This window comes from Lissotriton vulgaris, unplaced genomic scaffold (genome assembly GCF_964263255.1).
Source record: "Lissotriton vulgaris unplaced genomic scaffold, aLisVul1.2 SCAFFOLD_2729, whole genome shotgun sequence".
Taxonomy (NCBI): Eukaryota; Metazoa; Chordata; class Amphibia; order Caudata; family Salamandridae; genus Lissotriton; species Lissotriton vulgaris.
In genome coordinates, this window is record NW_028247236.1 from 252,501 (window position 1) to 277,762 (window position 25,262).

Here is a 25,262-nt window from a genome sequence, read left to right on the forward strand (position 1 = left end):
CAACATGGCTACTGCCTAGAACTTACAGCAACCCCCCCAAACATACCACCCAGGCAGCGTCCTATGTCTACAGATCACCTGACTCTGCTTCAGCAGGAAGTCCTAGCACTTCTACAAAAAGATGCTATTCAACTAGTCCCATTAGAGGAACAGGGGACGGGGATTTACTCGCTGTATTTTCTAATTCCCAAAAAGGACGGAACACTGAGACCAATTCTCGACCTCTGGCCCCTCAACCATTACATACAATCAGATCATTTTCATATGATCACTCTGCAACAAGTGCACCCACTATTGGAACAAGGCGATTTCCTTTAAACGCTAGACCTGAAGGACGCCTATTTTCACATCCCAATACATCCTGCTCACAGGAAGGACCTATGGTTTGTAATACAAGGACAGCACTATCAGTTCAAAGTCCTTCCATTTGGTGTCACAACAGCTCATCGGGTGTTCACAAAGTGCTTAGCAGTAGTAGCAGCACATCTCAGAAGACAACAACTACACGTCTTCCCTTACCTGGACGATTGGCTCATAAAAGCTAAATCATTCCACCAATGTGTACAACACACTCAGCAGACTATTCAACTGTTGCACAACTTAGGGTTTACGATCAACTACACAAATTCGCACCTAGAGCCTTCGCATGTGCATCAGTATCTAGGAGCTACCATAAACACATCTACAGCTCTAGCGTATCCCAGTCCAGCCAGGATACAGCGCATTCAAGCCTTAGTCTCAACTTTCCAACACCAACAGTCTCTCCAAGCAAGAGTGTACATGAGATTAATAGGCATGATGGCATCTTGCATATTCATAGTGCCACATGCAGGACTGCAAATGCGTCCATTACAAGAATGTCTGGCACAACAGTGGAATCAGGCTCAAGGTCAGCTCACAGACCTGGTGTTGGTAGACAGCCGTACGCATCGCTCTCTGCAATGGTGGAACACCAAAAATCTGACAAGAGGCCGGCCGTTCCTCGAGCCTGTTCCACAAATAGTACTCACAACAGACGCATCCCTCACAGGATGGGGAGCCCATCTCTTACACCATACTACTCCAGGTCGATGGAACAACCAACAAAAGCTGTTGCATATCAACCATCTAGAGTTGCTAGCGATATTCTTAGCACTCAAAACTTTTCAACTTCAAGTACAGAACAAAGATGTCTTAATCCGGACGGACAATATGACAGCAATGTACTATATACAAAAACAGGGGGGGGGGACACACTCTCTGCAACTGTCCCAGCTCGCACAGAACATTTGGAGATGGGCCATTCCTCAAAACATATATCTGTTAGCGGAACACCTTCCAGGGGTTCACAATCAGATAGCAGATCTGTTAAGTCAGCAGTCACAACAGATTCACGAATGAGAACTACATCCACGCGTTCTCCAACCATTCTTCCAACAGTGGGGGCACCCACACATAGACCAGTTTGCCACCGACAAAAATGCAAAATGCCCAACCTTCGCCGCCAGGTTCCCACGCCCATGATCAGAGGGCAATGCAATATGGATGAACTGGTCGGGTAGATTTGCGTACGCTTTTCCGCCTCTCCCCCTCATTCCACTAATGGTGCGCAAGCTCAAACAGTCTCTCAAGCTCATTCTAGTAGCTCCCACATGGGCACGCCAGCCGTGGTTCACCACACTACTAGATCTCTCTCTGGTTCCACATCAAAAGTTACAGCTCACACCCTTGCTGTTAACGCAGAACCATGGAGAAATCAGACAACCAGACCCGAACCAACTGAATTTGGCGATCTGGCTCCTGAAGTCTTAGAGTTTGGTAATCTTAACCTACCACCAGACTGCATGAATATCATTAAAGAGGCTAGGAAACCCACTACTAGAGCGTGTTATGCCGCAAAATGGAAAAGATTTGCAATATATTGCGAACATAATCACATTGATCCACTGGATGCTTCCATCCAAAATATCATGTGTTACCTTTTACAGCTACAAAGGTCTAATTTGGCATACTCTTCCATACGCCTACATCTTGCAGCAATTGCAGCCTATTTACAAAACAGACAACACCTGTCTCTTTTTAGGGTACCTGCAATCAAAGCATTTATGGAAGGATTAAAAAGAATAATCCCTCCCAGGCTGCCACCTTCCCCAGTATGGAACTAAATCTTGTCCTTACGAGACTCATGGGACCCCCTTTTGAGCCTCTGCATAAATTTGAACTGCAATTTCTCACATGGAAAACTGCTTTCCTTGTTGAATTACCTCTCTCGGAAGAGTAAGTGAAATAAATCGTTCACTATACAAGAACCATTCTTTCAAATACATACTAATAAAGTGGTTCTCAGGTCTAATCCAAAATTTCTTCCAAAGGTTATCACACCTTTTCACCTAAGATGGTGGTGGTGGTATAGGCACGTGTGGTTTGCTCAGTGCCGAAGCACCTTCGCCTTTGGCTTGGGCAGTGTAGCTCTTCCTGAGGCTAAAACTTATCTTATCTATTATATTGTAATCAGTCTTTAATAATGCGATAACAAAGCTGTCATAGCCCATTTGTGACTTTCTAATTGAGTGCACCATATGTGAATTTATAGCGGGTAAGTGTGTGGCGATGTGAAGTGAGGGTGTCAATTCATGATCTGGTCATCAAATATGAAGGCGTTTTGTTCCAGGCACATTCTGATAATTTCAATGAGCATTTTATTGTGGTTGGTGTATTGTATGTTTCGTTCCGCCAAGAAGTGTCCACATGCCCTCAGGCCAATGTCATTTTGGATATTAGAATACAATGATACTTGAGATTAATACTGATAAACTGCTCACAATTGAATCAGCTCTTTCGACACCAACAAAACGATCCAAAGACACTTAACAAACCAGAACATTGATAAAAAAGTTCAGCAAAAGAACATACTCCAGTACACTGATGGATGACCAGATCTATAATCAAACAAAAGGGACGGCGATGGGATTTTCCTTTAGTCCATCGTACGCCTGCTTGACAATGGGCCTCTGAGAATAAGAATGGGCATGGAGCAGCAACAATGAGAGATTCCAAAACAAAACAGTAACATGGCTCCGTTACATTGATGACCTGCTATTGGTCCGGGATGGAAGTAAGGAGGAATTCAGTGAATATTTCAAAATCTTAAACAACTCGGATTATAACCTGACTTTCACTTATGACATCAGCGAAACAAATGTGGTATTCTTTGATACAGAAATTTATATCTTGAATAATCAGATACAAACAACATTACATCGTAAAGCAACAGCAACAAACTCAGTATTACATGTACAAAGTTTCCATCAACCAAGCCTCATAAAGAACATACCGTAAGGTGAATTCCTTAGGATCAAACGAATATGCTCTGACAAGAATGAATGGATGAAACATCGGAAACAAGCAGAATCAAGATTCAAAAATCGGCTATATCATTAAGAAACAATTGATACAGCCTTGAGGAGAACGGACTCAAAGAATAGAACATACTTGCTAAAAGACAAACCAAAAGTGAGTGAGGAGGAAAATAATATCAGACTCATAACTACATTCTCCACTGGAAACAAACAGGTGATACGAATCCTACGAAAAAATTTTCATATCATACAGATGGACAGCACAATAGCAAAAATTGTAGGTGGCAATCCAAATGTCACTTACAAAAGAGTAAAAAATCTACGTGATAAACTAGTTCACAGTCATTTCCAAGACTTAAAAAATCCTGAAAGTTGGTTAAAACCAAAAGGCTTCTTTAAATGCAAAGAATGCAAAGTTTGTGAAATTGCAGTAAAGAAAAAGGAAATTATGATGGCGAACAAAAGAATGTGGAAGATCCAACAGCTAATAAACTGCAAAAGCCAACACGCAATATACATTATTGAATGCCCATGCTCATTGAAATACGTGGGCAGCACAAAAAATGAACTTAAACGCATCCAGGAGCACGTAAGGTCCACAGTGAACTGCGATAGAAGTAGCGATGTCACCAAACACATGAATAAGGAACATGCCAGCAATTGGAAAGAATTAAAATTCTTCGCAATCGAAACAGTAGGACTTAATCTTCGCGGTAGTGATCGTGAAAAAACTTTGAGACAGAAAGAGTCGAAACATATCCTCAACTTCAGAACTATGACCCCTTATGGCCTGAACCAGGATGAGGAATTGCATTATCATCTGTAACACCCTGGGTCCACACGACCACCATCTGAACTGGAATTTTCAAAATCAACTGAACTATATTTCCCTAACACTCCTGTATTAGCTTTGTAGTTTTTTTTAATTTTCAATCATGAATTGACACCCTCACTTCACATCACCACACACTTACCCGCTATAAATTCACATATGGTACACTCAATTAGGAAGTCACAAATGGGCTATGACAGCTTTGTTTTCGCATTATTAAAGATGGACTACAATATAGTAGATAAGATGAGCTTTAGCCTCAGGAAGAGCTATTAAATCATGCTGATAGAAATACATAGTCATTGTAAGAATTTAAATTAGCATTCGTACAACATCAGCAAACCCACTGGAGGGTTGAAAGACATGCAACTACAGTCCATAGTCACTGACAGAAAATTTGAATCCATAATTGAAAAATATCAGTAAACCCACTCACTGGAGGGTAGAAAGATACGCAACCACGGCATGTTTATTGCAGCTACTTTCAATGCAGTAGTTAATCACGAACTACACATACTATAATGCCGAGCTGGATTTACAGGAAGTGACACATACCAGATAAGTTCCTGTCACACGAACACACCTTTCTTTTTCAAATAGTACTTAATTTAAACACACAAATCACTTGGGTAAAAGAGTCTCGTGATAAAGCGGCTTGGGCCGCAAAACGCGTCGAGCAGTGATACTGGAGATACTGCTATGAAATAAAATAACAACAAGTTTAATTGGAGTTTGGTGATTTTTGGTGGAGAGATCCGGGAATGCGCAGGAACCTTTTTGCGTGCGCGCAAAAAAACGGAATTATTTTGAAGCAGCAAGGCTCTGCTGCGCCTGAACTGCTCCAACCCTGACAGAGCGGCTTCGGCAACATAGGTTCAGAGCATCCTGCCGTGACAACACCAAATTAAAAAAATGAGCCAACGCCCAACTCTGGGAGCATGTTTGCTTTTATTAGTTAAAAGGGGCAGCAGTCTTTAATGTTCTCCAGACGCGTTTCAGTTGCTCACTCAGCCTTAATCATTGGAAGGGCATACTTTCTGCGCAAGCACAATTGTGATGCTCGCTATTCCTTCATTGCCCATAAGCCACGCATTTTTATTAAGTTCGTGCTGTAGTGTGTATATATATATATATATATATATATATATGTATATATGTGTGTGTATATATATGTGTGTGTATATATATATATATATATATATATATATATATATATGTGTGTATATATATGTGTATATATGTGTAAATATACATACATTATATATATATATATTCAAGCACAATTTTTCCCAAATCCTAAAGTGTCTAGTATTACACATGATCCACCTTGTGTATAGAATGATGAACGTGTTTAGGAAGAGTTTCATCCACAGGTCCTGAATGACTTAAGACCCTTAGGGGCATGTTTATATTTTGTTTATATTGGAATTTATTATGTGATGAATGAACTAAAATTGGACAGGAATATCACCTTTTCTATTTTTATGTCACTAACATAATGCACTGTTGGTTAGACAAACATCGATTAAAACAATACGCGTCATTTTAATTGTTGGCAACCTTTGCAGGATTTATCGCTTCTGGAGTGCTGGTACATATGTTGAACTTATCACAGAAAACTCCCCCCTGCTATTACTAAATAAGGCATGAAAAATGTGGCCAGGGCCTTATCTGTATGTAGACTACTCTAAATCTCATGCCTGTCTGTCTTAATCTCTTTATGTGAGATAATATTGCTGCAACCTAATGATATATATTAAGTCCAGCAACAGTTTGCTTTTCACATAGCCTCCTTGAATGAGCACATCGAAGTTATTAATGTACTAAAAGAAAAGTGGAGTAAATTCATGGAATGGTTTCCTTCAGTGTGTAGTTTAATACCAATAAGCATTGGACTGGCCACTAACTTTAGACTCCAGGGCTGCATGCTGCCCACTGTAAAGCTCTTCAACACCTCCTATGGTGTAGTAAGTACTATGTAAATGCAATTTCAGTTCCTATTTAATACAAATTAATATAACCTGCGTTTTGGGGGATGAAGAGAAATGATAGATGTACTTAAATCTGTAGAGTACTTGTTAGAGAATGGGATCATCAACTCTGTTTTCTTATCTTGTTGCAGACTCTTCGCTAACTGCTGGCGCCAGTTTGGAGAATGGAGGAGCTCCACAGAAACTTTTGATTTTGGATGCTCGTTCTTACACTGCTGCTGTGGCAAACAGGGCAAAGGGAGGAGGCTGTGAATGTGAAGGTAAATAGAAACATTTTGATTTCCTTAGCAGCATAACCCACACGTTGACAGCATGAAATGCCACTCCCGTCCCTTGTGGCACAGCTAATGAGGTAGCAAATGGAAGTTGCTTCTGGCATCACTCTTGTCTAGAACTGTTGGTAGTCTGTTATCTGGTTAGTGATGTCCAGTTTAAAGTATTAGTAAAGTTCTTGATTCCCCATCCTTTCCTGCAGAAGGGGCAGTAGCTTTCAGTAACTTGTAATTCTTTCCCAGCACTTGCCTGTGTTGGTGACTGAGGGCTCATACGGCTAGATCCAAGGTTGCTAACACTGCGTTGGCATGCGGAGTCCCTATTCTGGATATCAAATCAGGCCATGAACTGGGTATCCATTTACTTGTTCACTAAACACTACTGTCTTGATAGCCAGGTCGGGCAGAAGGGACAATTTGCTCATTAGGTCCCACTATATTTTTGTATTGGAGTCATTCCACAAACCCACCACTTTGGGAGGTAATGCTTTGGTATTTATTCACAAGGTGAGGAATCTGCGGTTACAAGTTTTAATCATAAGAACACGTTACTTACCTTTGGTAAAGTTCTTTCTGGTGGATACTCGGTGTAACCGCAGAATCCTCACCCTCCGTTTGGTGGAACATTTTTTTTTTTTTTGTACAAAAAGTTCCAGGTCTAGAGAACAGCACACTGTCACATCTATTCAGATATTGGCTTTGACGTCTAACAGCGCAAACAGTCGAGAAAGAAACTGACTTGCGCTTATATGAGGCTTCTATGTCGCTTCTTTGGTGGAGCTGCACGACGTCACCTGTTGGCCCGTGGGATCAATGCTGAGCCAAATCTCCAGATCCAGGGGTGCTCAAGAGGTGAGTAATTTGCAGTTCTGTGTCTGTCAGAAAGAGCATTACCAAAGATAAGTAACTTGTTTTTCTGATGGATACTTCTACATGCAGATTCCTTACCTTTTGAGTACCACTATGTGGCAAACTGGATCTTGACATTTTGCTATAGCTATCCTTTACGATAGGTGCCGTTCAGCTCCATCTAACCATTTTGTTCCAGCATGGGCGTGATGACACTGGAGGCAAGTATTCACCCATGCAGTGCGTCAGTTCCCTTTTATCTGCTCCCTTAACACAAACCAAGAGCAGGTCTGTGGAACATTTAAAAAAATAAATTCTAGATTTTCTATGTCTTCTTAGTACTAGTTAGTATGTCACCTCCTAAAACGTCAGGCTCAATCCCTGTCACTGAAGTCAAGGTTCGCTTGTGGTGCTTGGTGCCCAAGCACAGCTCCAAGCTGTGTGAGCAGTGCAGTCTCTTGCACTTTAAGTCCATTGAGCAGCTGCGCTCTTTGCGTTCCAGAGCAGAGTCAAAATCATGCTAGTCTCCCTCCTCCATGGCATCAAATGACAAGAAAAAGCAGCACAAGAAGGAGTGAAATCAGAAGGACTCAATAACAAATTTGTGCTCCAGAGATGTGAGGAGGAGGCTCCTATGTGTAGTGGCAGGTCATTCCACACTTTAGGGAGAAGGCTGAGCTGCTGATCAGATTTTCCATATAAGTAGGAGTTGTACAAGACGAGCAAAGGTGTCTGGAGGTTTTGTGAAAGCAGATGCAATCGTTGAGGTATGCTAGGCCACGGTTATGTAGTAAAGTCCTAGGGCAACTTCTAAAAAGAATATCACAATAAACCAATACAATTCTACTACAAGGAGTGATGGATACATTTATTCTCGAGCACACAGCACTTTCCTGAGGCGGAAGCCGGGAAAGATAGCACAGATAGCCTGAATTTTTAAACTGTTTTATTCTGATCACTTGCACTGCTTTTACCCGCCAATTTGCACTGTCTTCCTTCTGCCACTCACTGCGCTCAAACCCTGGTCCCCTGCAGCTGATTAGGCGCTGCCGTGGGACGCACTGGGGGTCAGCCCCCATATTAAAAGGAGCAGTGGGTGCGGACTAGTTGTTTTGGAACCCCCACCCTCGCTGCTACATAAACCGCGCTTCCTCCCCTCGCGCTGGTTGATTCTCGAGCACACAGCACTTTCCTGAGGCGGAAGCCGGGAAAGATAGCACAGATAACCTGAATTTTTAAACTGTTTTATTCTGATTACTCGCACTGCTTTTACCCGCCAATTTGCACTGTCTTCTTTCTGCCACTCACTGCGCTCGAACCCTGGTCCCCTGCAGCTGATTAGGCGCTGCCGTGGGACGCACTGGGGGTCAGCGGCCATATTAGAAGGAGCTTTGGGTGCGGACTAGTTGTTTTGGAACTTCTCGTCATCATAAGGTATAAATGACGACCGTCATTCGACCGCGCAGCGGACAAGCGCAGCGTGCGCGCCAAAGGGAAGCCCGTCTGTGCCCAAACGGGCCCAGGGGCTACACCCCCTGTCCAATTACGTAAATCACGGATTATATACTCTGTTGACCAGTTGCTTTCCCTTAGACCACCTACAAAGCCTAGCTGCATCATTCTTGACATGATGGATAAGGCCCCAAGTTCTTGCATGAACTGCACTTTCTTGGTGGAGGCCTCACAGCCTTGCTGCTGTTGTGCGCCTCGCATTATGCCTTCCCTAAATAACACTTTCAAGTTCATTAGCCTAAACTGTCGATCCTTGGCCAAACACAAACGTGAGATCTTTGATTTTCTTGTGGGCGAGCGACCCGATGCCCTGTTCCTTACCGAAACATGGCTTCACGACCGCTCTGGGCCGGATATTGCTGAAGCGCTGCCTGCTAATTATACAATTCTTAGGTGTGATAGACCTAATAGAACTAGAGGAGGCATCGCGATTATATTTAAGAACAAAGTCTAAGGTTTGCTCGAGACCATTAACATAAAAGCCTGCAAAGCAGCTCACCTTAAACTTGCTCTTCATCCGAAGTATACCCTTATAGGACTTTTAGTTTACAGCCCTCCCGGTCCTATAAATACCTGGGCCTCACAGTTTTCAGATCATGTAGCCACTATAATGTTGCATTCCAGTAATTTCTTGATTTTTAGGCGACCTTAATATCCATCTGGATGATTCAAACAATAGTGCGAGCGTAAACTTAATTGCCAACCTTGCAGCCATGAACATTGTATTACCCAACTGCGGTCCCACACATAAAGGTGGTCACCTGTTGGATCCAATTTTCTCCAATCTTGCTAATATTCATTGTCTTCCAGCACTACCCATTCAATGGTCCAACCACTCGTTGGTTGGTTTCAACCTCTCCCTCATAGATAGCCTGGCCCAGCCTAGAATTCCTTTGACCTTCTCTAAAAGGGACTGGAACAAGCTTGACGTTGCTTCTCTTAAAAATATCTTAAATTCCCAGCTTCCCCCGGGCCTTACTAAGTTGGACGATGTGGATGCAGCGGCTTCGATAATTAATTCTTGGCTTTCTGAAGCCATTAATATCTGCCTTCCTTCATCCCTCATGAAATTGGTCACTCATAAATTACCGGCCCGTGGTTCAATGAACTATTAAAAAAAGACCAATCCTACTGCAAAAAACTTGAACGGACTTTGAGAAAGGACTACTCTCCTGCGGCAGGTCTTGCTTATAAAAATGAGTTGAAGCGCTATCATAGAGCGTGCGTATTGACTAGGGCCAATTATGTCGCCAAAACCATCAATGACGCAGCAAATAAATCAAAAGTGCTTTTTGGGCTTGTTAAGGATCTTGCTGGATCGGTACAGCGGCTAAACCTCCGCCCCTCAATGGCACTCAGTGCGACGAACTCGCACTGTTCTTCATTACAAAAATTGAGAAGATTTATCAAGATATATCCGATCAAAACGTTGGTAGCACTTCCCCTCCGGTGGCAATTAGTTCGAGCCATATTAGCCACCTGCCCACTTTCACACATGCTCCCCTTCTTGGATGGCCTGACCTACATCCAACTGCTCTCTTGGAGCATTTGCTTAAAATAAAATCTGGCTCACCTATTGATCCTCTCCCAATCTCCATTCTCAGACTCTTGGATGAGTCACAAATCCCAACGATTTGTTCCACACTTAATCTTTCACTGCAACATGTCTGTGTACCAGCTAGTTGGAAGCATGCCATGGTGTCTCCTTTGTTGAACAAACCTATGGCAGATCCTAGAGTCCTCTCCAATTTTCCGTCTCATTTCACTGTTGCCAGCATTTTCCAAGGTCATGGATAGGCACATTCACCATCACTTAGCCCAGTTTGTTGCTACCAACAACCTACTGCATCATTCTCAGTCAGGGTTTCGCCCTGCTTTCTCGACTGAGCCAACGCTCCTGGGTGTCACCGAGTACCTTTGCCTGATGCTCGACAGAGGAGACACAGCCGCACTGATCCTTCTCGATCTCAGTGCGGCTTTCGACACTATCTCCCATAATATCCTCCTCAGATCATTGGCAGCCATGGGCATTGATGGCAAAGCCCTAATATGGATGGCATCTTTTCTGACTGATCGGAACTTTAAAATTTTCTCTCAGTCTTCCACGTCCAATACATACTCTTCACCTTACGGTGTGCCCCAGGGCTCAATCCTTAGTCCTCTTCTCTTCAATCTGTATGTCCCTCCCTTGGCTCATATTGCGGATCGTGCAGGGCTCCTGCTGTTTACCTATGCGGATGACTCACAAACCGTTTTCTCCCTATCGCAATCTAATCAGACCTCCACCTCCCTCCTTCAGTCTGGTCTTAGGGAAATAGCCATCTCGATGAACCATAACCTACTCAAACTGAATGGAGGAAAGACCGAGGTCTTGATCCTTGGGAAACAACGAGATCTTTGAAGTTCCAAGCACTGGCCAGCCGAAATGGGCCCCATTCCCTCTCCATCTGAGCACATTCGCAACCTGGGAGTGACTATAGATAATGGGCTGACAATGCAAGCTCAGGTGAATAAAGTGGCGGCCATCTGTTTCACTATCCTGGTTGAGGAAGGTTCTTTGGATGTTGCCTGGAGATACCCAGAGGTCTGGTCAATGCCTTGGTGACCTCCCGGTTGGATTATGGCAACATACTCTACCTGGGGGCTACCAAGGCAGCTATTGGACGCCTCCAATTGGTCCAGAATGCAGCGGCACGTTTACTCTGCGGCTGTAAGAGAGACTAACATATCTCAGGGCGCCTTAGGGACCTTCACTAGCTCAGAGTGGAGAGCCGTGTGAAGTTTAAGGCCTTGAGTTATATGCTCAAAATTAAAACGGGGAAGGCGCCCAGATATCTGCATACTCTTGTAAAAATGTACTATCCCGCACGCACACTTCGTTCATCCTCTCAAGTTCTTTTCTGCGTGCCTAAATACAGATTCTCAAGAATGGGCGGCAGGTCCTTTTCTTTCCTGGGTCCCAGACTCTGGAACGCCCTTCCCATTGACATTCGTTCTGAAAGCTGTTACGGTCGTTTCCGTAAAGCCATTAAAACCTGGCTATTTAATCAGTAACTCTCGGTTTTCTGGGTCATGTGGCGCCTGTTTCCGTTAGCACCGGGAAACCCTTTTTGGGTAGCTGTCGCGCTCTACAAGCTTAATAAATAAATAAATATATATTGAAAAGTACAACAATAATTATTTATTGATGAGGATATATTCCATATTTCATCATTAAAACTAGAACAAACCACATACACATCGCATCCATTGCGTCATTCTTACTGAACAGTCGTAATGTATACATATAAAGGTATAATCAACATCTGAGAATTCCTAAATCAAAAGCATTGTGTACATATTGATCTATTTTATATTTCCATCATAATGATTATACGTTTTCCATAGGTGAGTCTTGGATATAGACTTTTAATACAAAGGTATGTATCTGTGTCGTGAAGTGGCTGCAGCTCCCTGCTGGTTTCTATCCGCGTTTCGGCATAGGAATGCCTTCTTCCGGAATAGCAACCTCAGATACAGGTATTGTCATTTGGTACGAATATTCTCCGCCTGGACAATTTATCAAAAAGGGGATGAAAGCGACGTGTTACTTCCAAATGAAGCATTACTGTGATTTCATTCAAATAATTATAATCCACTTGGAGGATGATTCCATAGAGATATATTTATTTTTCCCCAGGCTAAATAACCCATCACTTGACAGCTTCCATATTCGAACTTCTTTGGGACTCTTGCAGGATTTCAAAACGTTGTAGTACGAGCCATATTGCGCGCGTGTTGAAGGATGCAACGCGCGCAGAGAAGAAAGTCCGGGTGATACAGATCTGTAATTTGTCTCTATCTCTCCTTGTACTAGAATTGTATTGGTTTATTGCGATATTCTTTTTAGAAGTTGCCCTAGGAATTCACGCTATATATTATTTCCCTGCCTAAATGAACTTCCTATTAGTAGCAGGGGGCCTTTATCTTTACACCCACTGTTATGTAGTGACTTGTAAGTGTGTTTGAGGAGTTTAAATTGTGCTTGTATGTGAATGGGGAGCCAGTGGTGAACCTCTGTATGTGCTCTAATGCCACTGTATGCCAGTCATTATTTCTTCTTGCTTGGAAGCATTCCATTGGTGTCCTGTCAACTTGTGCGATTCTGTCGAAGTAGCTCACGCTGTTGGTTAACGTCTATCTTAGGTGGAGATAAGCTTACCATATGACTTGCCTCTGAGGGACTTAGTCACCTACTTCTTTCCTTGACACACACATACTGGCTTGAAGGAATGGCCCGTCATTTGTTTCTGATCTGGTGGTCCTTGAGGAAAGAAGTGACTCGTCTAAAGGATCTTCTGCTTAATTAGTGTGATCGGTGACAAGTCCTAAAACATCTGGATCTGCATGCCATTACAACAAATGGGACCCCAAACCACCCCTGATATTGCAGATGCGAGAATCGCCTCTTTATCCTCGAAGTTATGGAAGCATACTAGAATATCTGGAGGGAGTTTCACACTGGGAATGCCCTCTTTTGCTCTACGAGTGCTGTCTATGGCAATGGGGTCTGGGGCATGTTCCTAAAAGATCAGACAAGATTGGTATTCTTTGGGTCAACGCAAATGTCGTCTTGGGAAAATTTGACTCTACCCTTTGGCATATATGGAGATGCTTCTGCATATCTGATAGGCTTTAGAACCTGTCCTTATTTCACTAATTCTGTTCTTGAGATATATATATATATATATCATGTGACCAAGCTTCACGTAGAAGCGAAATGCGTCGTGAATAAACTCCTAGGCAAACACTCTACTGGTGCTGAGTTTTGATATTTGTGAGAGCACACTTTACTTTGAAATTCTGAGTGATTTATGTATTTATGTATGTATATGTTCGAGGCATGTGGGCTGCTGAATTCAAATCTGTGCATAGATCGCCGCCTAGTGTTGGGTCCGGATGATTGCACATTGTTGTACTGGAAGAGTCTTCGAAGTATCACGAGATAGGTGGCTCCTCCCCTGGACTACAGTGCGCATGGCATCCTATCCATCCTCAGATTGTTTTTTTCCGCCATTGGGTTCGGATGTACTTTCGTAACTCTGAGTTCGGAATCGATTAGAAGTTTCTAAAGGCCAAAAGGCCTTCGGGGTCGTCGGCATTGTTATTCCATCGGTGCCGACAAATTCTTCCTGTTGATTTCTACTCGGGACGTCAAATCGGGCCGAGTGGCCTTTTCGACACCAAGGGACCGATCGTCGATGGAACGAAGTCCATTCAAAAGATGCCCCAACTGTAACTCTAAATACCCACACATAGATAAACACCCGGTGTATAACAAGTGTTTATCTCCAGAACACAATGAAGCCGACTGCTTAGCTTGTGCTCAATTTCGATCGAAAAAGACATTTAGGGTTTGACGAGCAGCGAGGCAGACGATGCAGAAGTCAGTGCCTGAGCCGGAGAATATCTTTGAGGACGACGAAGAGGTCGTCGAAGCTGAGGACTCAGATCAGCAGTCGGAGCAGAGGTCAGAACATGACTCCAACTACTACATCGATGACGAAGAAGACATCGTTGAGTTAGGGGACGACGAACGAGGCATCGAGCCGTCGAGGACGACTCAGGCGAGGACACTGGGCCAACCGTGAGTACAGAGCCCTATACATTTACTGGTACGCTTCCGGAGGCTCTGGTCGAGGCATCGCCGGAAGGCCTTAGCAAAGATCATGACATTGATTCTATAGCCCCGCAATTAAGCCCGGCTAATAATATAACACAAGAGCCATCGGTGCAACATTACCAAAGCTTGGTAAAATCAAAAACCAAAGTGATGGTACCAAAACAGAAACCAAAACTAATTGACTTCAGTCTTCGGACCGAGAAGGGTGGAACCATCGGAGCCGACCAAAAAGAAAAAGGTCGTCGACCCGGCTAGGTCGCATGCAAGGGTTGTCGAGCCGAGAGCCAGTACACCCATGTCCACGTTTTAGCTAAAGGCCGTCGAACCAACAAGATCGATGTCGACACCAAGCAACACAAACAAATGACTCGCACAGAAGACGGTCGTCGAACCGAAACAGAAAGTCGACAAACCAAGGCCGGTGCACACAAAGACACTCGAGTCGAAGGCAAGGATCGAACCGAAGGGGTCTGTCGATCCGAGGCAGCAAAACATCGCTCCGAAGCAGCAAGCTCCTAAGACGACACAAGGCCAAAAAGTGGTTATCGAACAAACGAGAACAATCGGATCGATAACAATTACGGCTCCAAAAAAGTTCGTAAAGACTAAAAAGAGTGTTGAAACACAGAAGTCTCTCGGACCAATAAAATTCGTACTCCCTACACACGTGAAGCCAAGAGCGGTCGAATGTAAATGTAAATGTAGTTGAGCTTATATAGCGCACAGCTACCCGCAGTGGGTTTCCCGGCGCTTGCTTAGGGAACCCGTCCTGATATTCCCCTGTGTGATAGCCCCAGCAGGGTATCCACAAGGTGAAAGTCAGGCATCCCGCCGCGAGGGGCCGTTGTGGAGATTAAGCAAGCTATTGCCCAGAGTCGCAGAGTGTGAACCCGTGAGTCGAGAAGGCACCGGAGCGAGAATTATCGAGTCCGTGGAATTTTTAGCCCAAGACCCGCCGAGGTGAGGAATTGAACCCTGGTCCAGGACCGATCTCAGCTTCCGGGTCTGCCGCCTCTAACCCCTGAGCCACACTTCTCAACCTAAAACCGGAATCGAACAGACACAAACAAAAAAGGCGATATCTGGGGAAAGAGCTAAAGCACCTGAAGAGCAGGAGCCCTCAACAGGTGAACAGTCAAAACTGTATGTTGACCCCGATACTGGCAAGGTTACATTATTAAAAAGGAAAATCAGACCAGACACTTACTCTGAATCCTATAAGATACCACTCAAAAAGAAAAGAGACACTTCTACATCTCCAGTTCTGTTTGAGCCTATCAGACCATATGTGCAAGAGACTTATACATATTCTCCCACACGCACAGATGAGTATGGGGAGTATGAGGATAATGAACAGTACAACTATCCGGTGGACAATGACCAGGACATCCAAAATCAACCATAGTCTGACCCTGTAGATCCTGCAGAGACTCAGCCAATTCCAGACAATACTGCATACCCTGTTAAGACTTCGCCTACAGAGGACACAGCTGCTTTCAATGCATTGATAGAAAGAGCAGCATACAATCACCATGTGGAGATGCATGCAGATCCCATTGACGAAGACTTCCTCTTTGACACTTTCAACACTTCAGAGAAAACAGTCAAAACATTGCCAATGTTAAAAGGGGTGCTTAAACATGCAGGGGACATATTTAAAGAAACCACCAGGGCACAGGTCATTAACCCCAGAATAGAGAGAAAATATAGGCCAGCACCAGTGGGACCCTACATACATTAAGGGACAGCTGCCTTTAGACTCTTTGGTAGTATCCAATGCACGTAAACGTGCTAATTCCCAAACTTCTGGCGAAGCTCCGCCTCAAGACAAGGAGTCTAAGATTCTGGAGGCTTCAGGCAAAAGAATAGCTAGTCAAGCAGCTAACATATGGAGAATTTCAAACACACAAGCCCTGTTAGCCAGGTATGACAGGGCACACTATGACACACTAGAGCACATTCTGCAGCATCTACCTGACCTTTAAAAGGAACAGGCAGAGTTCCTAATACAAGAGGGAAAGCTAATATCTAACGCCTCCATCAAATGTGCCTTAGATGCAGCAGACACAGCAGCCAGGGCTATCAATACCAGTGTCATGCTCAGAAGACATGCGTGGCTACGCATCTCTGGGTTTAAGAATGAGGTTCAGAGCACTTTACTCAATCAACCTGTAAACCCTGATTTTTTGTTTGGTCCTGATGTGGACACAATATTAGACAAAATGAAGAAGGATACCGAGACAGCCAAGTCTATGGGAGCCTTGCAGTCACAACAATACAGAGGCGGCTCCTTTCGTCGCTCCAGCAACAGAGGAGCTGCAAGAGGAGGCTCAACACAGCAAACCTCATATAACAAAGGGAACACGCAAAACACCTACCACAAGAACAGTAGAGGTGGATACCGTGGCAATAACAAGGGTAGAGGACGAGGGAATAACACCACCAGATCCTCTACCAATACCAAACAGTGACTTCTTGTCACTACCCCCAGACCATGTAACACCGGTCGGGGGAAGATTACAGCAGTTCGTGCCAGTCTGGGAAAACATAACTACAGACAGGTGGGTGAGGCAAATTATCCAGCATGGCTATTGCCTAGAATTGACCTCCACACCACCCAACATACCTCCAAGACACCGTCCTATGTCCGCAGAACACCTACACTTATTGCAGCAAGAAGTCATCAGCATGCTACAAAAAGGGGCCATAGAACAAGTACCCTTAGAACACCAAGGTACAGGGATTTACTCACTGTACTTCCTAATCCCCAAGAAGGACGGGTCTCTCAGACCAATTTTGGACCTCAGGCCCCTAAACCAATACATCTTATCAGAGCATTTCCACATGCTCACTCTACAGCAGGTATTACCACTGTTGGGTCAAGGAGACTTCCCCGCAACACTAGACCTCAAAGACGCATATTTCCATATACCGATACACCCGGCACACAGGAAATATCTTGGGTTTACAATACAAAATCAGCACTACCAATTCAAAGTCCTTCCTTTTTGTGTGACAACAGCCCGAGGGTGTTCACCAAGTGCCTAGCGACGGTAGCTGCACATCTAAGAAGACAGCATATTCACGTCTATCCATATCTGGACGACTAATACAAGCACAGTCAGCCCAGCAATGTGCCAGCCACATGTCACGCACTATTCACCTCCTGCACAGTTTAGGTTTCTCGCTGAACTACCAAAAGTCCCATCTTCAGCCTGCCCACGTACAACAGTACCTGGGAGCAACAATAGACACTCTGGCAGGAAAAGCACAGCCAAATTCTGCTAGAATCAACAGCATTCAGATGCTAATCCAAAGGTTCAGGCCCCAACACTCGCTCCCAGCCCGAGTGTTTATGCAACTGATAGGCATGATGGCCTCATGCATTTTCATAGTCCCTCACGCGAGACGACACATGCGTCCGCTGCAGGAGTGCCTAGCACGTCAGTGGAACCAGGCTCAAGGACAATTGAACGACCTAGTGTTGGTGACCAGTCGTGCATACAAATCTCTGCATTGGTGGAATCCACAAACCCTTTGCAAGGGACAACTGTTCCAAGAGCCTGTACCACAAATAGTGTTGACGACGGATGCATCCCTGATAAGGTGGGGAGCCCATGTCCTCCACCACACAGTGCAGGGCTTATGGACCACGCAGCAAAAGAAAATGCACATCAACCTACTGGAGCTGATGGCAATTTTTATGGCCATAAAAGCGTTCAAAATACATCTGTGCAGCAAGACCGTGTTGATCCGGACGGACAACATGACTGCAATGTACTACCTACAGAAACAGGGAGGAACACACTCTCCACAGCTATCACATCTAGCTCAGAGTGTGTGGAAGTCGGCCATTCAAAGAAACATTTTTCTCATGGTGGAACACCTCCCAGGCAAGGACAATCAAATAGCGGATCTGCTCAGCAGACACAGCCAACAGGTGTACGAGTGGGAGATTCATCCCACAGTGCTACAACCATACTTCCAACAGTGGGGACAACCAGAGATAGACCTGTTCGCCACAAAAGAAAACGCAAAATGCCAGTACTTCGCCCCAAGGTTCCCACACCCCCACCCAGTCTCAGGGCAATGCGATATGGATGAACTGGTCAGGCAAATTTGCCTACGCTTTTCCACCAGCACCGTTGATACCGCTAGTGGCACGCAAACTGCGCCAGCACTCCATGATGCTAATCCTGGTTGCTCCAATATGGGCGAGGCAACCGTGGTACACCACGTTCCTAGAACTTTCCGTGGTGCCTCATCAAAGACTACGACTAACACCCAGTCTCTTAACGCAGAGCCATGGAGACATTCAGCATCCAGATCTACAGCAGCTGAACCTTGTAATCTGGCTCCTAAAGTCCTAGAATTTGGCTGCCTAAATTTACCTCCTGACTGCATGAACATTATCAAGGAGGCAAGGAAACCTACAACAAGAGCATGCTATGCGGCAAAGTGGAAACGTTTTGTCATTTATTGTAACAACAATGACATAAACCCACTAGACGCATCAACTCAAAATATCATATGCTATCTTTTGCACCTACACCGCTGCAATCTACCCTATACATCCATAGTGATACACTTAGCTGCCATAGCAGCTTACCTTCAGAACAGGCAGCACCTTTCGCTATTCTGAGTGCCTGCAATTAAAGCATTCATGGAGGGGCTCAAACGAGTGATCCCCCCCCCCCCAAGACACCCACCTTCACCTGTCTGGAACCTAAACGTTGTTTTAACCAGACTAATGGGACCACCTTTTGAACCTTTACACTTGTGTGCAATACAATTTTTAACATGGAAGATGGCTTTTCTTGTAGCGATTACTTCGCTTAGAAGAGTTAGCGAGCTGCAAGCCCTATCTATTCAAGAGCCATTCATCCAAATTCATGCAAATAGGGTCGTGCTTAGGACAAACCCTAAATTCATGCCAAAAGTGGTATCCCACTTCCACATCAATCACACTATAGAACTGCCAATGTTCTTCCCAAATCCACAGTCAGTACCTGAAAGGGCTCTTCACACACTAGATGTTAAGAGGGCTCTCCTATATTATATAGACAGGACAAAAGATTTCAGGAAAACAAAACAGTTGTTTGTTGCCTTTTCACCGCATCACAAAGGCAACCCCATTTTCAAAAATGGTTTATCTAGATGGATATTTAAGTGCATCCAAATATGTTACATTATAGCTAAACGCACTTTAGCAGTTCCCCCAAGAGCGCATTCCACACGCAAAATGGGGGCATCCATGGCTTTCCTAGGAAACATTCCTCTAGAGGAGATATGTAGAGCAGCCACATGGACTACCATACATACATTTACCAAACACTACTGCGTAGATGTACACTCCAAGCAGCAGGCAGCTGTAGGACAGGCTGTTCTCAAAACACTTTTTCAGACTGGTGCAGCTGGCACAGGCAACCACTGCTAGGGGAGAGACTGCTATACATTCTATGCACAGATATGAATTCAGCAGCCCACATGCCTCGAACGGAAAATTCTACTTACCAGTATGCATCTGTTCTTGGCATGTAGGGCTGCTGACATTCATATCGCCCACCCTCCTCCCCGGTGCCTGTCGCAGCTGTAGCATTCACTATTACTTTCTACCATGGACATCACTTACTGTATCATACTCCATCTCTGCCACAATGGCGAAAAACAATCTGAGGATGGAGAGGATGCCCATGCGCACAGTAGTCCAGGGGAGGAGCCACCTATCTCGTGATACTTCGAAGTATCTTCCAGGACAACAATGTGCAATCATCTGGGCCCAACACTAGGCGGCGATCTATGCAAAGATATGAATGTCAGCAGCCCTACATGCCAAGAACAGATGCATACTGGTATGTAGCATATTCCTTTCGGGGCATGTGAGCTGTAGATAACATGCTTTGCATTAGTCTGCCCTCTAGTGTGGGTCTGGATGTTTGCACTTTGTTCTTGTTCGAAGAAGTCTATGGGCATCAACTCCATTGTTAGATTGTTTGTTTTTTCTGCCATCGGGTTCGGACGTGAATTGCTGCGCTGCGGCTGGACACTGTTCTCGGCATCCCCTCGGTGGGCAATTACACTACCCTCAACGGTAATCTTTTTTCGATCACGCAGTTCGGCATTCGCGTATCGTATCCATTTCTAAAACTTGGATCGGAAATTCTTGTGAAAGGCCTTTGGGCCTAGCGACGTCGACTGAATTTGCAGTAGATGGAATGGGCACCATTCCATTTCTGCCCCGGGTACCACTCTAAGTACCCCCACACCGATCTACACGACGTGTGCAATTTGTCTTTATCACCTGAACACAACAAAGACAACTGCGAAGCCTGCTGATCGCTCCGATCGAAGAAGACGCTCCTTGACTGTCTGGCTCAACGTGCCAAAATGTATCCGCAACACGGAGACTCCGCTCCAGATCTTTTCAGAGAAAATGTCAACCAGGAGATCTTCGAAGCACATGGAGCCGAGGCAGAGGAGGAAGAACACATCTACGTGTCCGAGGAAGAGGAAGACATCCCGTCCGGTCAGCGTACCGTGAGTAAAGATACTCCTCTGCCCCAAAAGGTACTCTAAAAAGGCTCCAGCCCCTCTTCCTTCGGGCCAAGGTCGGCACCAAGATAGTTTTGACCTCTCCGCCTTCGTCCCTGGCACGAAACACGTATCCAAGCCTTCCTGCTCGGCACTGGGTCACCCTCCTTCGGAAACCAAACCCAAAACTTCAGCACCGAAAACCAAATCCACTGATCCCTCAAACACGTCGGAACCGAAACAGATGTCGGATCAGAAATACTCTGGACCAAAATCTTCCACTCCGAAAATTCTGGCCCCAAGAGAAATAGCAGCACCTCCACCATCTAAGGACCCTTGTTTCGATGTTCCACTTGCTAACACTGCCCCAAACAAAAGGAACTTTTTATTAACTCTAAAATAGGACACCTTTATGCAAAGTTGGCAGCAAAAAGAAACCAGAATTTAAGGATTCTTATCATATCCCTCTAAAAAGTATAGGTACTAACACTTCTCCGCCACCTTTTTCACATTCTTCACCTATTGATCCTGAGTTGCCCATAACTCCCACAAATTCCCCTCAGCCACAATCTCCACATTATCAAGATGATAGGGATGGGGTTCAAGATGGGGACACTCATGGGGATGTGCCAGAAGATAATGCTCCAGACCCTTGGGCCGACTATAACACTGATCCCAATAATAACGACCCAGACTTATATCCATCTAAGTCTTCTCCTCCAGATGACAATGTGGGGTTAATTGAACTGCTTAATAGAGCTGCACAGTACCATGGAGTACAGCTCCATAAGGAGCCTCTTCAGGAAGATTTTTTTATTTGAGACACTAAGTGCATCGCAAAAGTCTACACATACACTACCTATGCTCAAAGGTATGTTAAAACATGTAGATGAGGCATTCAAAGATCCAGTGCAAGCTAGGGTCCTCACACCTAGAGTTGACAAAAAATATAAAGCGGCACCTACAGACTCCATTTATATCTGGAGTCGGGTTCCATTATATTCTTCAGTGGTATCAAATGCTCATAAACAAGCTAATTCTCAAACAAACAGGAGACGCCCCGCCTCCTGATAAAGAATCTAAATTAGTAGATGCCTCAGGCAAAAGAGTAGCAGTGCAAGCAGGCAATTATTGGTGCATAGCTAATGCACAAGCACTCTTAGCAAAGTATGACAGAGCTCATTATGATGAGCTAGAGCAGCTAATCCAATATCTTCTGAAGAACATATAGCCAAAGCTCATGACCTCATCCCGTGAGGGAAGCTTATTTCCAACACTTCAAACCGGTGTGCTCTAGACGCAGCAGACACTGCTTCATGCGCTATTAACACCAGCATCCTACTTAGACGTCACGCATGGCTAAGGGTATCAGGATTTAAACTGGAGGTTCAAACTTCCATTTTAAATTTACCATTTAACAAGGAACATTTATTTGGCCCTACAGTTGGCACTTCATTAGAAAAAATGAAGAAAGACACTGAGGTAGCCAAATGAATGGAAGCACTGCAGACACCATCAAAAAGTGGTTCCTTTTGCCCCTCCTTTTACAGGGGAGTCTCAAAGACCATGCCTACTGACAGATCCTCTACCTCATATAGAGGCAATAGTCAATCCCGCTGTACCAGAGGTTCTCCAGTTTTAGGGTGTATTTCATGGATTCACATGCTTGAATATTCCCTGTCGTCGAAGTGGGAGTCCCACGGTAAATAAAATAGCAATAACATACCAATAACATATGTATGTAATACATAACACAAGAAATAGTAGTAGTAAATACATAATAAAGGCTCAAAAACCAATTCCCACAAAGGAATACATGATAGAGAGAAAAAACACTTGTAACATATTCCTGTCATTATGTTAGTCCAAACTACAGCCAATCAAGCGCCAGCACCCTTCCAGAACCTTCACCTCAGAGCTCAGACCCTCAGATTTTCTACCGCACGTCGTGTGAAGGGAGTCTCCCTGAGCTCTGCTCAGTTTTCTCTATTTCTTCAAGTTTTTCCAGTCTTCTCAACATCTCAAGTAAGAATTTTTTATTTAGACCTTGCTCTTCTTGTGGGAAACTGCGTCTTTACTCTGAAGACCCCCACAAGAAGTGCATTTATTGCCATTATTCCGACCATGAGGTTGGTAGCTGTAAGTTTTGTCCCTTAAGGACAGAGAAGGCCATCTCCTCATTTGGCTCCAACGTCTTAAGGATAAGGATTCAGCTTTGTCAGATGCAGAAAGTTTGCAGTCTGGACCTTCTCATGCAACCTCCAAGCATAATAGTGTGCAGGATATGGCTTCACCTTTTCTAAAAAGGAAAAAACTTTCCATGTCTGTGGCTCCTGCGGTGTCTTCACCACCTCCTACTACCGCTACGCCCACGAGACCTGGCTCTCAGGCGTCTTCTGCTGCCTCCCATCATGTTTCTGCTCCGAAACATGTTTCGTCTTCGGGAGCGTTGACGAACGTCCCGACGAAGAGATCAGCCGTCTCCGGATCGTCGACGGCAACAATGACGACGACATCAGCCTCGGGATCGTTGACGACTGCTATGTCGACGTCGTCCATGTCGACTAAGGTATCACTCAGCTTCAAGACTGTCTTGTCGACGATACCTATTGCCTCGTCGTCGACGAAGAAATCTGCTTCGTCGTCCGCAAAATCATCGTCGACGAAAGCTCACAAGAAGTCTTCTTCGTCGACTGTCCTGTCGACGAGGGCTCCGTCAACATCACCTCAGTCGACGTTGGCTTCATCATCGCCGACGACTTCGTCGACGACCTAACCGTCTACGATGGTTCCGTTGACGGCTGCTCTGTCGACGGCGGATTTTTCTGCATCGACTTCGTCGACGTCTCTACCAACGTCGTTGTCCGCACCGTCGACAACACCGTCGACGGTGGTTCCTTCATCGTTTGCCTCATTACCTTTGGTGCCTTTGATTCCACTGGGTCTGGCTTTTCCACCGCCGACCCCTTGCACCATCGTCTTCAATGGCCGGTTGACCAGCTATCTCTTCCAGATCCACAGCCTCCCTCGCCCATGTTCGCCACAGGCTCTGAGCCGGATTCTGACTCTGATCATGATGTGGGTGATTCTTTCAGAGTGGCCCGCAGTCCGTCAGATTTGGTTATTAAGTGCCAAGATTACGGTGATGATGATGATGAGGACGACTACCAGTATTCACAAGCAGAACGCTCTATACAAGTTCCTACTGCGACATTGCCATTGTCGCTCATCTCAAATCTCCAACATATGTTGGATGACTATAACCGGCGTTTCCTGCCTTCTCCGCAGGGTACGCCTATGCCTCATGTGCCTGCGACTGCGGCGGCTCCTGACCCTGTTCCGCCACCTTTACCACCAACGCCTTCACCACAGGTCCAGACGTCAGTAAAGATCCACACTACTGTGTACCCAGTTGATGATGATGATGATGATGATCATGATGATAATGTCGCTCCCGAATGGGAAGATGGTGAAGTCTATGATAATGATGACGCAGCCACCCACATGGCTGAGTGGGATGACTTCCAAATCCAGACGCCTTCCCCTCTCCCTGTAGAGCCCGGGGATTCGCCTCCGGTGGACATTGCGAGTTTCCATCAGCTGATGGATAAAGCGGCCCAACGTTTCAAATTGCCTAGAGTCCAGAGGGAGGAGGATTGTTTCCTCTAAAATTTTAAAAATCAGCAATTCAAACAAGTCCACACTATACCCATCATAGACTTTATATGGGCTGAAGGGGTGAAGCTCATGCAAACACCAAATTCACTGCCGGCTGAACTGCCTCGCCTTGAGAAAAAATATAAGGCGCTCGTCGCCTTGTCGCTCATCCAAAGCCAGACTCAGTGGTCACTCAAGCAGCACAACGTCGTTCCCGTAATCCGGCATTGCCAATTTCAGCTCCTCCGTATAGGGAGGGTCGGCGCCTGGACACTATTGGACGCAAGTTCTCCACAATGGCATCCACTATGGTGAGGACGGCTAATGCTTTACCCATTTTAGGCCGCTACGACCGCTAGATGTGGTCGGACTTGTCTGCCCTGGTGAACCTCATCCCTGACTCTTCAAAGGCCGAAGCTATGCAAATCCTGCAGGACGGAGAGAGGACGTCAGAGGAAATCATTGATTGTGCAGTTGACATTGCGTGTACTGTATTTCGTCAGCTTGCCAGTGCAGCGGTCTTACGAAGGCAGGGCTGGTTACGGTCCACCTCTTTCCGCCAAGAAGTCCAATCCAAGATCCTGGATATGCCATACGACGGTGAGTCGCTTTTTGGAG

General features: G+C 45.1%; 1 protein-coding gene across 1 annotated transcript in view; it reads left to right on the plus strand.

Annotated features, from left to right (window-relative positions):
- Positions 1 to 25,262, plus strand: part of LOC147665203 (phosphatidylinositol-3,5-bisphosphate 3-phosphatase MTMR4-like) — a 269,189-nt gene that overhangs the window by 220,260 nt on the left and 23,667 nt on the right. The window contains exon 9 of the mRNA XM_086949677.1: positions 6,293 to 6,421. Within this exon, the coding sequence (XP_086805803.1) occupies positions 6,293 to 6,421 (129 nt within the window). The remainder of the gene's footprint in view (positions 1 to 6,292; positions 6,422 to 25,262) is intronic.